This window comes from Apium graveolens, chromosome 6 (assembly GCF_009905375.1).
Source record: "Apium graveolens cultivar Ventura chromosome 6, ASM990537v1, whole genome shotgun sequence".
Taxonomy (NCBI): domain Eukaryota; kingdom Viridiplantae; phylum Streptophyta; class Magnoliopsida; order Apiales; family Apiaceae; genus Apium; species Apium graveolens.
Window position 1 is genome coordinate 209,122,109 of NC_133652.1, and position 14,795 is coordinate 209,136,903.

A 14,795-nucleotide genomic window follows, 5' to 3' on the forward strand; every position below is an offset into this window, starting at 1 on the left:
TACTCTATTCCAGCATCTTTGAATATCTTCATAATAGCATGAAAATGGCAATGCTTCTTTATTCTCTAAAATCCAGTTGAATAGGCTTCCATATTTCATTTGCATACACTCGACGCATGTGACTGTGTTGTCACTGTCAACAGATGTTTGAATTCTTTATCCGCCGGGTTCATGATCATCCGTCGAGTTATCTAGTTGATCATCCGTCGAATGGCATTATTGTTTATCTGTCGGGTAGCAGTCTGGCACTTGAATTCATTTCATTTATGTAGGATTACAAGACGTCATCTATGTACAATTAATCAACCTATTCTGCATATCTAGATAAAGTCAACATGACTTGAGTACTACTTACAGAATCTAAACAATGGTGTATGCAGAAATGTGCTACAGACTTATTGTTACATAAGTTACTCACGCAACGGATAATAAGTCATCATCCGTCGGGATTATATTGAGTCATCCGTCGGGACTATAATCCTTATCTGTCGAGTGCTCCAATTTGCACCAAGTAAAATCTACCAAGGTGTTTTGTTAATGAAATCATCAAGTTCACAACATATACACAACATGATCAGTATTGAACTTCTTCCAGAGTTTATTCTTTAGCTTGATGGTTGTTCATAGAAAAACCCTACGGTCTAATTTATTTAGCATTTTTACAAACTCAAGAAATACAAATACATAATACAATGAAATTATCATACAATTTATCCTTAGGGTTGTCAAAGTGACTTAGTCTTATTATATACCGACATATCTTGCACAACAACATATCTTGAGTTCACTTCCAGAAAGTCTCGTCGCGAATTAGTGGAGGAAACCTGTTGTAAATTAGGCCAATTCTGACTAAATTTCAAATTAATTTGTTATTATTGACGTTGTGATGTCACACCTATTCGATTAACTACGACGAGACGGAAGTAATTTAATTTCTATATAAATCTGTATATTTGAAAGCACACAAGACTTGTGTGAATGTATTCACTAACACATGAAATAATAGACATAGATATTAGGTGAGAGGACATAGACATATGTACTAGGTGAGAGGACATAGGTACTAGTTGAGGCTTAATGCACATAACTATATTTTTTATAGTGATCCACTATTATATATAATATCGAATATATTTAATTTGTGAATAATGTATGGTGTGATAATTAATCTTCTTATACCATGCATTTTATTGAATTTATGATGTTTGAAAAATTAGACTTCAAGAAATAAAACACCCGGCATCTCGAACTTTTTTGTTGTATATACAACAAAAAAATAAATATATTTTTATTCATAAAATAGACCAAACATTTCAAGTGCATCCTGCTTTTCTAGTAAGATGTACACAAACCTCACTTGTACCCAGGAGGATAACTTAAATTCTGTTGAGAGAGGTTGAATTTATATTCAAAAAATGTCACTGAATGCAATTTATGTTAAACCTTGTAGTTCGTTTTCATGTTGATAGATATAATCTTGAATAATATATATAGCTGAAAACAACTATATGAGGATAACAATTTAGAGCTGATTTTTCCGAGAAGTCGAGAGCAAGCTTTGCAAATATAACTCCACGCTATCCATTCCACAGAGTTGCTTCACAACAGGCATGGTAGCAGGAACAGCCAAATCAAACATTGAATCAAACATAACTAACTTGCTCCAAGCATGATACTGCTTTCGGGCTTCCTTAATGGCCGCTCTTGTGGCACAATGTACAGAAGCTGCCAGAAGTAAAGGTGGTTCACCCGAAGCTGCAGAAAACATATATAACTTGAGTGATATAATTTGCTTAGATTTCATTATAGTAGAAGGTGGATGATGCGTGGCATACCCTTAGATGAGAGAACACGTTCCTCGTGGTGTCCGCTGTTCAGTACCTCAACATTGAACTGTCTGGGGATGGTGTCTATTGTTGGTATCATGTATGTCCATGTGCTATCCGCAACCACCAATCCATCTGCATTAGTAAGGTACTCTTCAGACATGAAGAATCCAATTCCTTGAACAAAAGCCCCTTCAATCTGTATGAGAGTAAAACTTTGTATTCAACTGTAATCACTTATATTATAAGAAAAGATTCACCAGGAAACATTTGGGTGTGAAATAGTTTAAGGAGTGAGAACAATGTTAATATGTTTGATCATGATTAAAGTTTGGCAACCTGTCCCATGTCTACAGCAGGGTTCATACTTTGGCCACAATCATAGATGATATCCGCTTGAAGGATACTGGTTTCTCCCGTTAGAATATTTATTTCCACCTGCAGTACAAAAATCGGGGTTGTCCTTGTTAAAACCATAAATTAAGCACTGTTATACAGGAGACATTCTATGTATGATCAATTGATAGTGTAGACCTCTTCTGTGAACTTTAAGAGCATTATCCAAAGAGTGGAGAATGAAAGAATATCAATTTTGAACCATATTCCCAAAGCATAAATTGCATATTAAGACAACACAAGTGTGTTCAACAAACTCACCTCACTCACTGCTGCCCCGTAATTCAAGTACCGGCTAAAATTGGAGTCAGGTACAAAGTACCAACTTGCTGATAAGCTCAGACCACGTGAGTGTGCCTGAATAATGAACAAATTATTAAAATTATTTACTCAACAGTTTAGGTAATGCAGCTCTGCGACAGATATTTCCAACTACTCTTGCTTATTTCTTCTTTAAATCATCCAAATATTAGATGATTCTGTGTATAAGTTTTTCTCATATCAATATGAACAAAAGTTGTAAAACTACAAAAGTCAGTGCAAGGGATTAACTATCATAGATTGGCAACCATGACAACATATAATGCCAACTGCAAGTTAGGGCTTGATGGTTAGATAATTCATATACACTGACTGTTGTGTGCATTTATATACACTGAACAATGAATAAAACTTGTTCTCTGGTATCATCGCTAAAAGCAACTACACTGTATGGTCATTCCATAAATTTTATCTTAGTCCATTCCATAAATTTAATATAAATCGGATCTTAATAAGTAAGGACATGAATAGGTACTCTTATCTCCAACAAGTTTCCTTATATTCATTCTTCATCTAATATTTTATTACTAAAATGTACTTTTCATCTCTAAAAATACGTCTACATTGGAGGGAGAAAATGGTTTTTCTTAATAATTTATAATAAAATATAAGTTCGGAGAAGAGAGAGGTTACTTATTTATAAGTAATGAGAAGAAGACCCCAGTACTGGAACACTATTGGAGTAGTTTCTAGTCTCATGTTCCTTATATTTTAGCTGAGGATGCCAAATAGCTAATCTATTGGAGTTGCTAATAGTCTAATGTTTTCAAGTTTAAGATGCTTCTTATAATCTGTGCTCTCAAGACACTTTAATCTCAAGTAGCTTTCTTTCGTCCACACATTTAGAGAAGAACATATCTGACATAATTTATAAAATTGAAACAAAATCGACATGCATCAACCTATTGGAGATTATAAGGCTTAAAAGTAAATTTTAGGAAGAGATGATAGATACCTGAAGAATTAATGAATGCCAGTTTAAAGGAGTCATTTGAACCTGTAGACTCTCCTTAAGAGGGACAAGTCGTTCAACCAAGATGTTGCAGCAAATTCTGACCACTTCACAGCTTGATTCAGATGTAGTGCTTGAGGAAGTAATTCCCCCTTGAATTAAGCTCAGAGTATCAGATTGCACAACCCGTACCTTATCCACAAGGTCCGCAGTTCCATCACATTGGATGGAACTGAGAGCATATGCAGTCATTTGTTTTACCTTTGTCCATAGCCCCTGCCCAAGCTCAATCCCTCCAACTTCCACAACGATAGATCCATCTGAAAGAATGCTCACTTTTCCAGGGGATGATCTCATAGTAACTGGCATCATAATGGGAACACGAGATAAACCCCTTTTCCTCCATATTTCATCCCGATTAAATAATTCATTCATTTCAATCCTTTGTTTAAAGTTTGATGACATCCCCAATCTATCCCAGATAGAAGGCAGAGTATACTCTACAAGTTCTCCTGCACTTTGCTCGTAAAACAATTTTAGGCTATCAAATGTGTGAAGGTTTCTGTATCTAACAGAATCCACTTCCAGAGAAAGAGTAAATGCCACGTGTTCTATTACAGCCTCCGCAATATAAGACCCTTGCACCTCTCCGGGTCCTCGCATTGCAGATTTACTGGAATGATTTGTCTTGCATAGCTTTATATCAAAAGATAAAGCACCCCAATCATACTTTTTAAGCACACCGATCATATTCCCCGGAATTATGGCGCTTACATCTGGGGAAAAACCTGCATTGATTAAAATGTCAAGGTGTAGAGCTGTAATCTTTCCATCAGATTTGAAACCAACACTGTATGTTATCTTCATTGGATGTCTTCCTCCAGCCATTATCATGTCCGTCTTGCGATTAAGATACATCCGAACAGGGCGACACAATTTCTGAGCTGCAAGTGCACATGCTGTCGCAACCTAAAATATACATATCACGTCTTTCAATTAACTAGCAAAAGATATACATAAAAATCATACTTGAGTGCACATGTGTGTGATATCAGGAACATGCGGTTGACTTCTAAACTCAAGGTTAGTTTAAGGCCTAATTATATCATAGACCTTGAAGTATGATCATTTGTACACATAAACCCTTGAAGAAGAAAAACATACACATCAACCCTTGATGTATTGAATGTGTATATTCTGACCCTTGTCCATTCAATAACTCATATATCCTAAACTACTGAATTATTTCTGGTACATTGTAGCTAACATAAGCAGCATTAGAAATTAGAGCTTTAGTCTACAAGCTTTGTGCATCTGGGAGCCTACATCTACATCTGTGGTAGCTTCATTTTTCCACCTTTTTGCTCCAACTTTGTCATCATGTTCATAACATGGTAAACAAATAAACATAAAAACACCACAGCCACCCATACAAGTCTTTTGTAATTTCTCTTCTTAACAGCTGCTGCAACTGTAAGAATGTGTAATTCTCCTTCAAGCATCTGAACTTTTTGTTCAAGCATCTCAACTTTGTAGGGAAAGGATCAGTTTAGCTTCTGCCAAGATTACCCTGCTGTGATGTCCTTGGTCAACCGATTTATGAGTTCTTGAAGAGGCAAGGGTCGAAATATACACATTCAATACATCAAGAGTTGATGTGTATGATTTTTTTCTTCAAGGGTTTATGTGTACACATGATCATACTTTAAGGTCCAAGTTATAATTAAGCCTTAGTTTAATGTTTGCCTTAATAGAAAAGTGGATTTCTTTCAGTAATGAAAAGTTTTGAACCCCATCAATCAGTTCTAGGGTTGTTATTTGAAGAACTCCACAATTCAGAAATCGATATGTTGAGTTAACAGTTCTCCTAAAACCTTAAGGGGTGTGTTATAACAATACAAAGTAGTTCTCCTAAAACCTTAAGGTGTGTTATAAAGTATTCCAACTATACATAATTGTTGAGAGAGGGAACATCTCCAAATTCTGCAATGTTTGTAAATGCTAACTATGGGCTTAAATTAGTCTAGGCGAGTATACACATTTGTAGCCAAAATGGATATTTTAATAGGTCAATTGATCCATTAAATCTCTTGTAGGTGCTTGGCCTGTGGGTCTACAAGGGTGAGTTGTAAAGTTGATCTCATAGAGTCTCCAACTGCTAAAACGTAGCACCTTTCCTAGCTGAAAGACATTCTCGTACTATAAGTATTCCTCCAAGTCTTCAGTAATAATTGTTAACCAAGTTTCTTATGGCAAACATAAAACATTCTTATAACTTACGAAACATCAAAACTAACCCAAAAATCCTTTGGGAGTGGAAACCAGTCGAGTTCGGTGAATATATTAGCATTATTTAAATTTAATTAATCTAAGTAGGAATTATCCAAAAATATGTACCCACAGGCATAGATTTTAGTGCCTTGCCGCCAAAGCCTCCTCCAACCCTTCTTGTTATAACACGGACATTATTTTCAGGAATACCGAGACAAACTGCAATTACTTTGTGCACAAACTCAGGGCACTGACTTGAACTGTGCACCACAATGCAGTTGTCCTCGTCTGGGATAGCAAGAGCAGTTTGTGATTCCATATAAAAGTAATATTGTGAAGGAAGCCTGATCTGTTTTTTCAAAACTTAAATCAACACATTAACACATGAAAAGGTAAGAGCAAAGTCACAACTAAAACACAAGAAAGTAAGCGTTCAATTGATAGAACACATAAAAACTGGAATAGATAAATTATGAAATGTACCTCAGTAGAAAGAATACTGTCTTCAGCTTCAGCCATGCCTTTTGAGAAATTTCCAACCTGCGCTGGACGTAGGAAGGTGGGGATTTCAAAGAAGCTTGACTTCTCAACAGCCTCTTCAACAGTTATAATTGGCGATTCTAAATTTTCAGTCTCATAATCAATAATAGCTAGGGACGCAGCCCTATCAGCGTGCTTTTGTGTATCTGCAACCTATACAGCCAAATCCATTTTTAATATGCATGTTATAGATTTCATGTCAAACGACCACATAAGCTAAGGTAAAAATCAATGTACCACTAATGCAACACGCTGACCAGTACACTCAGTAAGATCATCAGCAAATAATAATTCGGTACCTAGCACGCTCTTTGAACCTATGTTCTGACCTCCTGGTGGGATATCATTGCAAGTTATAACAGAAGATACTCCCTCTGGTAGTAAATTGGAAATGAATCTGATGTTCTTCACCCTTGCCAAAGGCTGTGTGCTATATATAAATGCACCATACAGGCAATTCGTTGGTGAAGGAATGTCGTCCACATAAACAGCTTCACCTAAGGGAGGAGAGGAATCAAAGAGTAAACTAAATAATATTTATAGTGTTTCTGACGTACTTCATTATAACTATTCTGAATTTTCTACAAGTAGAGAGACACATAGCAAAAACTGACCGATAAAGGGCGAGAGAGAGGTAGAAGTTAGGCTTAATATATGTGTTAACTGAAATTCCTGGATAGTTGCCGCAGACAGAATTTTAATGAGATAAAGTAGTGATGCTAAACCAAGCACAACTAACCAGACGCTTGAATAGAAGCACCAGACTTTGTAATTGGTTCACCAATTGGATAGTACTCTGTTCTTGACTGTATCACCTGCTTTCCAGATGATAGTAGTGTTGGTTTCCTCATACTATCATACTCGCTGTCCTTTTCTTGTTTATTGCGGTTTCTGGATAATAATTCAGTGTTTTCAGTCAACCAGCTATTGGTAACAGCGGTACCATTTTTAACCATGGGATACAGAAACTCAAAGAGATAAGATACAGCCAAGCTTGAACGATATAGGGCATCTGAAGTTCCTTGTTCCGGTACCACATCTTCTCTAATTAGTTTAACAGCTTTATAAAGAATATCAGAATTTAAAAATTTTCCTGCCAAGTATTTTTCAACCATCCTAGCCCTTTGCGCATGTTTGGTCCCAAATGCACCAAAAGCCATCTGAATCTCACTTATAACAACTCCATTGTCAACTGAAGAAACAACAGCGAGAAAAGCAGCATTTAGATATGGTAATGCATTTCCAAGCGGCCTAGAAGCCGCACGATACGTTTCAAACAATATCCTAGTATCCGGTTGAGTTTCTCTTGAGAAACTATATTTTAATGACCCCCGGCATGGTATATGGATATTCATAAGCACACTTCGTTGATCCAATGATGGCCTTGACAAGAACTCGTCTAGTGTAAGATTTTCATGCCTAAGATCTGTGATTAAATTAACTTTTGAACCCACACAAAGCAGTATTGTTACAATATCTGATGGAAAAGAAGATCGTTGTGCCATAACTAAATTCCCTCCTATACTTCCTGAGTTTCGGACAGACTCTGTAGCAATTTTCTTTAAATGGCTGGCAATTTTCTTATAGATTAGCTCCCCCTCAAAAGATGACACACCTTCTCCTTCTTCATTCAAAGCTAAAACAGCTTGAGAAATTGTGACAGCTGCACCAATCACGATGCCAGTGTGGTCCCTCTTAATAGACGAAAGCTCAGAGACTTTCTTTAGATCAATGTAATTGTCATAGTGATCCAGTGCCTTGTAAAAACCCATACCCGTGTCACCAGCTACTAACCTACTCTTTGTAGTCGCGGTAACCATGTTAGTTTCAATGGATCTTTCAAGCTCCTTGAGAGTGAGAGGACTATGCCAAGATTTTCCATTAATATTTAAACACATTGCCGCCTCCAGTTCACTTTTCAAGAAATCGGGATAGGTACAAATATCATCTTTTGGATTATAGGAAGGTAATTTACTCATTTTGGCCTCGTCACTCTCTCCTTTTTTCCAGAATGAATTAATTCCCAAATCCTCCATATCAACATCAGAAGCAAAACTTTTACAAGCATCTGCAATGGGCCGATATCCGGTACAACGACAGAAATGGCCTGCTATAGACTTTTCAGCTTCAGCAACAGTGAGTTTGGAGAAGCCTGTAGGGGGATCCGGCCCCTGCTTTTCTTGGGCATTGACAAGTGCTGAAAAGAGCGCGACGCACATTCCCGGAGTACAGAAACCACATTGAGAAGCATGAAAACCAGCAAACCTCTCATGAATTGGATGGAAACCAATTTTGCTATTTCCAAGTCCTTCAGAGGTCGTAATTGAACAATAATTTACACTATGAACAAGTGTGAGGCATGCATTCACTGTGCAACTTGTGACTTGTTTGTGCACCGGGTCATACGTGGATTGTAAAACAACACAAGCACCGCAACCACCTGCAATAGTCAAGTGGTTAAAGGCCACAACATCTGTAAAACATGGAAACATACTACATGACTTGGTTAGGCCCAACTCATGTATGGCTTAGCTCAACTATCTCAACTACCTTACGATGCTAATCATATTCATAGGCGGTTCTAGCAAGGGGCACGAGAAACATTGAAATACAATAGGCAACTAAGAAGTCATGAGATGAAAGAAATAAAAGTACAATAGTCAACTAAGTCATCATCTCAGAAGAACAGGAAAAGATACAAGAAGTATAGCTAAGAATCAAACATGCATAGGATGGAGAAGGAGGAGGTACCTTCACCACAGCTAAGTTTGACACTCTTAAAAGGGGTATGAGAACGCAAGAAGTGGAGTAAAGTAGTAGATGGATGTAATGAATCGGAGGAAACCTCATATCTTTTGCCATTGACTGCAAATACAAGAACATCATTTGTACCAATCTCCATAGTTGTATGTATGTGTGGTCTATAAATCTTAAAACAAGATGCTGCACTTCATTATTTGTATGTGTGCATTAGCTGATGAAAACCAAAACGAAGAAGCTGGTACGCTGGTGTCACTGTCACACATTTTCCATTAAATAAATGATAGATAGATAAGCCTGCATTTCATTTATACCTCTCTTTCTAAACAATTATTTTCTGGAAATGTGAATATGTCCGGTCTTATTAAGATGCTTTATTCATAAAAAAGAAATGATACTTTATTATTTGTTTTGTTCCATAAGATTTACTACTAGATATTGTGAGTGTATAATGTCATATAACTTGAATTGATTTAATTGATTTATCACATTGGTTGTAGGGTTGCTTAAGAAATTGTGTAAAGAGAAGAATAAGCTAGGAACAGCCCCTGCCTAGTATATATCAGTCAGTGTGTATGTGTAGGCATGTGTTTGTCCCTGTTTGCAGGCTGCAGCAGAATGGGTTACCTGCTTGGTGGTGTCCGTCGCTATATTTTGGACTCCGTCCCCTTTTTTGTACATGTTCGATCTTTTCCAAAAATGGCACAAAACACTAGGGTTTTGCAGTTGTTATCGAGATGAAGCTGGGGTAATAAATCTTGTTTTTTATTTTCCTCTTTTTTCTCCTGTCCCCTTAGTTCCCTTGAACAGACGGTAATTGTAATTGTAGGTGGTAATTACATCTTTTATTAAATCGCTGTCAAATCTTTTTATTTATATATAATTTTCGTAGCTTGAAAAATGGTATCACATGGGAATGTGCATATTTTGAGGAGAACTTGAATTTTAGAAGTGTAGTTGTACACTATATATAAAAAAATATTATTTGTTTGATATAAAAGTAATTTACTATATTTTGATCATTAAAAACTATTTCCAAAAAACTTAGAATACATTACATTTTTTAGTAATAAAAGAAGCGTGTAAAATAATATATCCATAAATTAAAAATGAAGCTATCAATTGAGCATGAAATTCATGAAACCGGTGAAAAAATCATTGAAAATAAAAAAGATTTGGAATCAAATAGGCACAATAAATGAAAAGTATATAATAATATAACTAAATATAAAACTATAATGTTATGGATAAAAATTCGGCATTTTATAATATTCAGAATAATCTATAATTTTACTATCATCGAATTTAGTGGGATATATAAAATCTAAACTGATTATCACCAATTTTATTTTTATTTTGATTATTTTTCAAGATTAAATACTATTTTGAAATAGCTAAATGAACTTGATGAAATCTAGTATTTTAAAATTTTACGATTCTTTATAAATCAAAACTTCTAACTTTACTATTCATCAATTTTAATTTTTTATACTATAGAACTATTTTATTAAATTATAAATTGAACTCTATATATTTTACTTTTCATTATTCGATGATTTGTAGTAAAAATGAAAACTTTTAACTCTATAAACATATTCGAAAAAAATAAATTAATATATTTTATATTTGGAGATCTTCTTCCGGCTAGATAACACTAAATAATTGCGAAACAATTTATTCAAAACTGACTAAAAATATTATATGAAATCAAATCAAAACGTATATACACATGTATAAATAATTTTTAATTTGCATGTACTAATAATTTTTATAGTAAATTTTAGTTTTTACTTTTAATCAATAAAATAAATAGTGTGCAAAATATATCAACAACTTTAATATATTTTTTTAACATTTTAATTAATCATTTTAATAGTATACAGAATTATTTAAAATCAGCAAGGTTAACAACATATTAACAGTCTGTACATATTCATTACTTTTTTCATCCATGCTTATCAATATTTTGATGTACTATTTTCACACACTTGCAATACCATTTTTAGAAGGTAGAAATTGCCATATTTTCTAAATTTTTTGAAAATATTTTTAATTTTAATGCTCACAATACATTAAATGTACGTCTACATCAAACAAATAATATTTTTATATATTGTGTACAACTGCACTTCTAAAATTCATGATTATGAGTCCTCGCCAAAAAAATCATATTTTCCCTGATACCCTTTTTCAAACAACTAAAACCATACAAAAATAATTTTTAAATTAAAATAAAAAATATCTACTAAAAATAGGTTTACATCACTTGCCAACAAAAAAAAATTGAACAATTTATTTTTATTAAATTTAATACGAGAGTTCAAAATCGGGACCTTAGACTAATTTTTACCCTACAAAATGTACAAAACAAGGTAGATTGGAGGAGAGGGAAAAAAAGAAAATAGCACCAGAACGCCACTTCTTGTGGGTGTCTGTGACTGAACACCATAAAAAATTACGTTATGTGCCATTTTTGTCCAAGATTGAACGACTGTGCCATAAAAATGAAAGTCTCATTCAAATATCCCATAAAAATGAAAGTCTCATTCAAATATCCCATAAACAGGATGGAGCCTATATTTTACATTTTATTTTTAATCATACTATCTTATAATAAAACAAAAATTAAAAGTTTAGTTGGTACGGTCCTTCGATAATTTACACAGTTACCCTTACGTAATAATTACCCTTATATGTTAGAAAAAAATTGATGATATCAATGTTTAACTATAAGAGTTTGTCGATCAGTATTCGATATCAGAGTTTGACAGAAATGACGTCATCAACATTTACCATCAGTATTTGTTGATCAACTTTTGTCATCAGTATTTAATCACATCAGTATTTGTCAAGTTGGAAATCAGGAGATATCAAAGGAGGAAAGATTTGCAGAGATATGTCGGTGTAGGACTTTACTTATTTGTAGCAATCAATAGATGGGTATGTATTATGATTCCTTATTCTATTGTAACACATATTCTAGATTGATTGCGTAGTTGTGTAGTATATAAGCACATGTTAGGTTTACACTTTATGTGTCGTGCATTGATATATCATTCACATAACCTAGCAGCTCAAAGATATTTGTTCATCTTTTGAGAGAATATTATAATCAGTTTTTATCAATTAACATAAAAACTGTACTTTCAGTTGAGTCTGTTATTTAGATTTGATTATTTAAACTATATTCACCCCCCTCTACAGTTGATTAAAGGACTAACAATTGGTATCAGAATTTACTGTTAATACACAAACAGTTTAAGATCCACAAAACAATTATTAATGGTAGACAAAGAAACTCAACAAAATCCCTCACCACCATCAACCAAAAATCAAATCATCCATAACATGAGTAGATATGAGGCTATCCAGGTTCCAATTCTGAAGGTTCATAAATATCCAATCTGGAGAGTGAAGATGGTCATGTGTCTGGAAACAACATATCTTGAATATCTGAAAAAGATTTATGATGGTTCTCACAGGCCCGTGAAGCTAGTTGTTGCTGTTACTAGTCAAGAAGAAAAGATGGTTGACAAAGAAAATAAGGACTATACTCTTGAGTATCTTTCATGTATCATGAAAGATGTAAAAGTTAGACAGATTTTATATAGCAGTCCTAAAAATGTCATGTCCAATAGAGTTATTGGATGAAAATTGCCAAGGAAATTTGGGACACTTTGGAGGTCAAGTGTCAAGGCATCACTGCTATCAAGAAGAACGGAAGGACAATACTCACTCAGGAGTATGAATACTTTAACTAAAATGCAGATGAGTCTTTGATTGAAATATATGACAGGTTTTAAAAGATGATGAATGACTTGTCACTGGTTGATAAAGAATATTATCCATAAGATTCTAACTTGAAGTTTCTTCTTGCACTACCTAAAAAGTGGGACTTGAAAGGTATATCTATAAAGGATAACTACGATCTTGATGAAACATCTCTAGATGAGATCTCTGGTATGTTGAAGACTCGTGAACTGGAGATGGAGCAAAAAAGTAAGAGGAAAGGGCTTAGAGCAAGACATGTTGTGTAATATCCGGAAAAATTATGTGAATATTATATGTTAAATAAATAAATATTAAGTGTTTTATAAATTTAAAGTGATAAATGCCATCATATGAGATGTTATAACTGTTATGTGTGTTTCGTGCGGGCCAGAAAATTTTTCAATTGATTAAAAATATGTTTAAATTGCAATTATATGAACTTATCTGCAACCGAGACGCGTAATTATTAGCGTCTTTATTAAGATACCTGTTTTATTTGATTTTATGTGCGTTTGAATGTATTTTATGTGTTTTCGGGATTTTCTAGTAATTTAGGGATCGTTTCCGTTTTTCAAAAATCAACGGACCGGGACCCCACCGGGACGACAAACCCCACAAAATCGATGTTTTTATTTTTATAAAATTATTCGTACTTCAAATACCCTTTATTTTTATATTTTTGAATTATTCACAATTTTTGGGAATTTTGACATTAATATTGTATTTTATCATTTTTAAAATTATTCCCCGTAATTATTATTTTGGGGCCTTATTATTATAATTAAAGGATAAAAACACCCTTAAATAATTTTGGGGATATAATTTGTTGTAAGTATAAATAGCTGATTCCTGTTTTATTTATTATTTTTATTTTATTAAAAAAAAATATAGGAAAATCAGATTGGGGGTTAGGGTTTGAGTTCTTAAGGGCAGAAATTAAAGTCCAAAGTTGAAGGTGATTCCGGGATCCGTTTGTGACGTTCAAGTAGTCGATGTGAAGCTCTCTTCAAGCTCTAGCTAACGATATAAACATCATTAACTGAGGTTGATTCTTGTGTAACTTCATTTTTTTTCAATTTTTGTTATTTAAATTCGATTTTGATTTTAGAAGGATTGTTTGATGTTTTGATTGCTTGATCGATGTTCCTGGGATCCTGAGGATCGATTTGGTATATTGATTCATCGATTTTGATTAATATTTCATTAAAATTGAGTTCTTAGTTTTATAGTTTTTTTTATTTGATTTTGTTGATTATTCCTGGATTGGTGATAGATTTTGAGGATACAGATAGCTTGTAAATGCTGAGAGGATTGATTTAAGCTATAAACCGCATTGTTTGGTTCAGGAACGAGCGAAATCGGTTTTTTTCCGATGAGTTCATCGGAGAACTTGAGTTTTGATCGGAGATTACAACTCCGATGATGGTTGTTGATTCTGGGTTGACAGAATCGTTGGTATCGCGATTTAGAATAAGTTTGAGGCTGAAAACGATTAAAAAAAACTCGTTTGGCCCCAGGTCGAGGTTGCCGGAATCCGAAAGGGACTCGCCGGTTTCTGGGTAATTTCCCAGTTTCCGGCCGAGTTCTTCACGAACTCCGGCCACCGGTTTTCTTTCCCGCCGTTTGATCTTGTGGAGAAGGAGACTGCCATCTGAAAACCTGTTTCTGTTAATTTCTTTTTACTTTTATTTCAAAATTCATTTTCTTACTTTTAAAACCATTTAAATTGTTTTCAAAAAAAAAATCATTTAATAATTATTTAAATACTAAAAATTATTTTCTTAATTATTTTAAATTACTAAAATTATTTTCTTTAATTATTTTCAAAAATACAATTTGATTTAATTATTTATAATTCATTTTGGTTAATTATTTATAAATTTAATTAATTGATTAAAAATAAATTAATCAATTAATTTTATTTATAAATAGTTAAATAAATGTAAATTATTTATAAT

At 33.8% G+C, this 14,795-nt stretch overlaps 1 protein-coding gene across 2 annotated transcripts; it reads right to left on the bottom strand.

Moving 5' to 3' along the window:
• Positions 1–1,343: 1,343 nt before the first annotated feature.
• Positions 1,344–9,372, bottom strand: LOC141666664 (abscisic-aldehyde oxidase-like). Of its 2 annotated transcripts, XM_074472784.1 has the most exons (10): positions 9,058–9,371; positions 7,046–8,746; positions 6,544–6,803; positions 6,250–6,459; positions 5,897–6,115; positions 3,499–4,464; positions 2,484–2,579; positions 2,166–2,264; positions 1,836–2,025; positions 1,344–1,755 (listed from the first exon to the last, which is right to left on the bottom strand). In XM_074472784.1, the coding sequence occupies exons 1-10, from the start codon at positions 9,206–9,208 to the stop codon at positions 1,523–1,525; spliced, it is 4,125 nt and encodes a 1,374-aa protein (XP_074328885.1). In that variant the 5' UTR covers positions 9,209–9,371; the 3' UTR covers positions 1,344–1,522. The 2 variants fall into 2 exon arrangements, with proteins under 2 accessions (XP_074328885.1, XP_074328887.1); XM_074472786.1 differs by lacking the exon at positions 5,897–6,115 and having other exon boundaries at positions 9,058–9,372.
• Between the last annotated feature and the right edge of the window lie 5,423 nt (positions 9,373–14,795).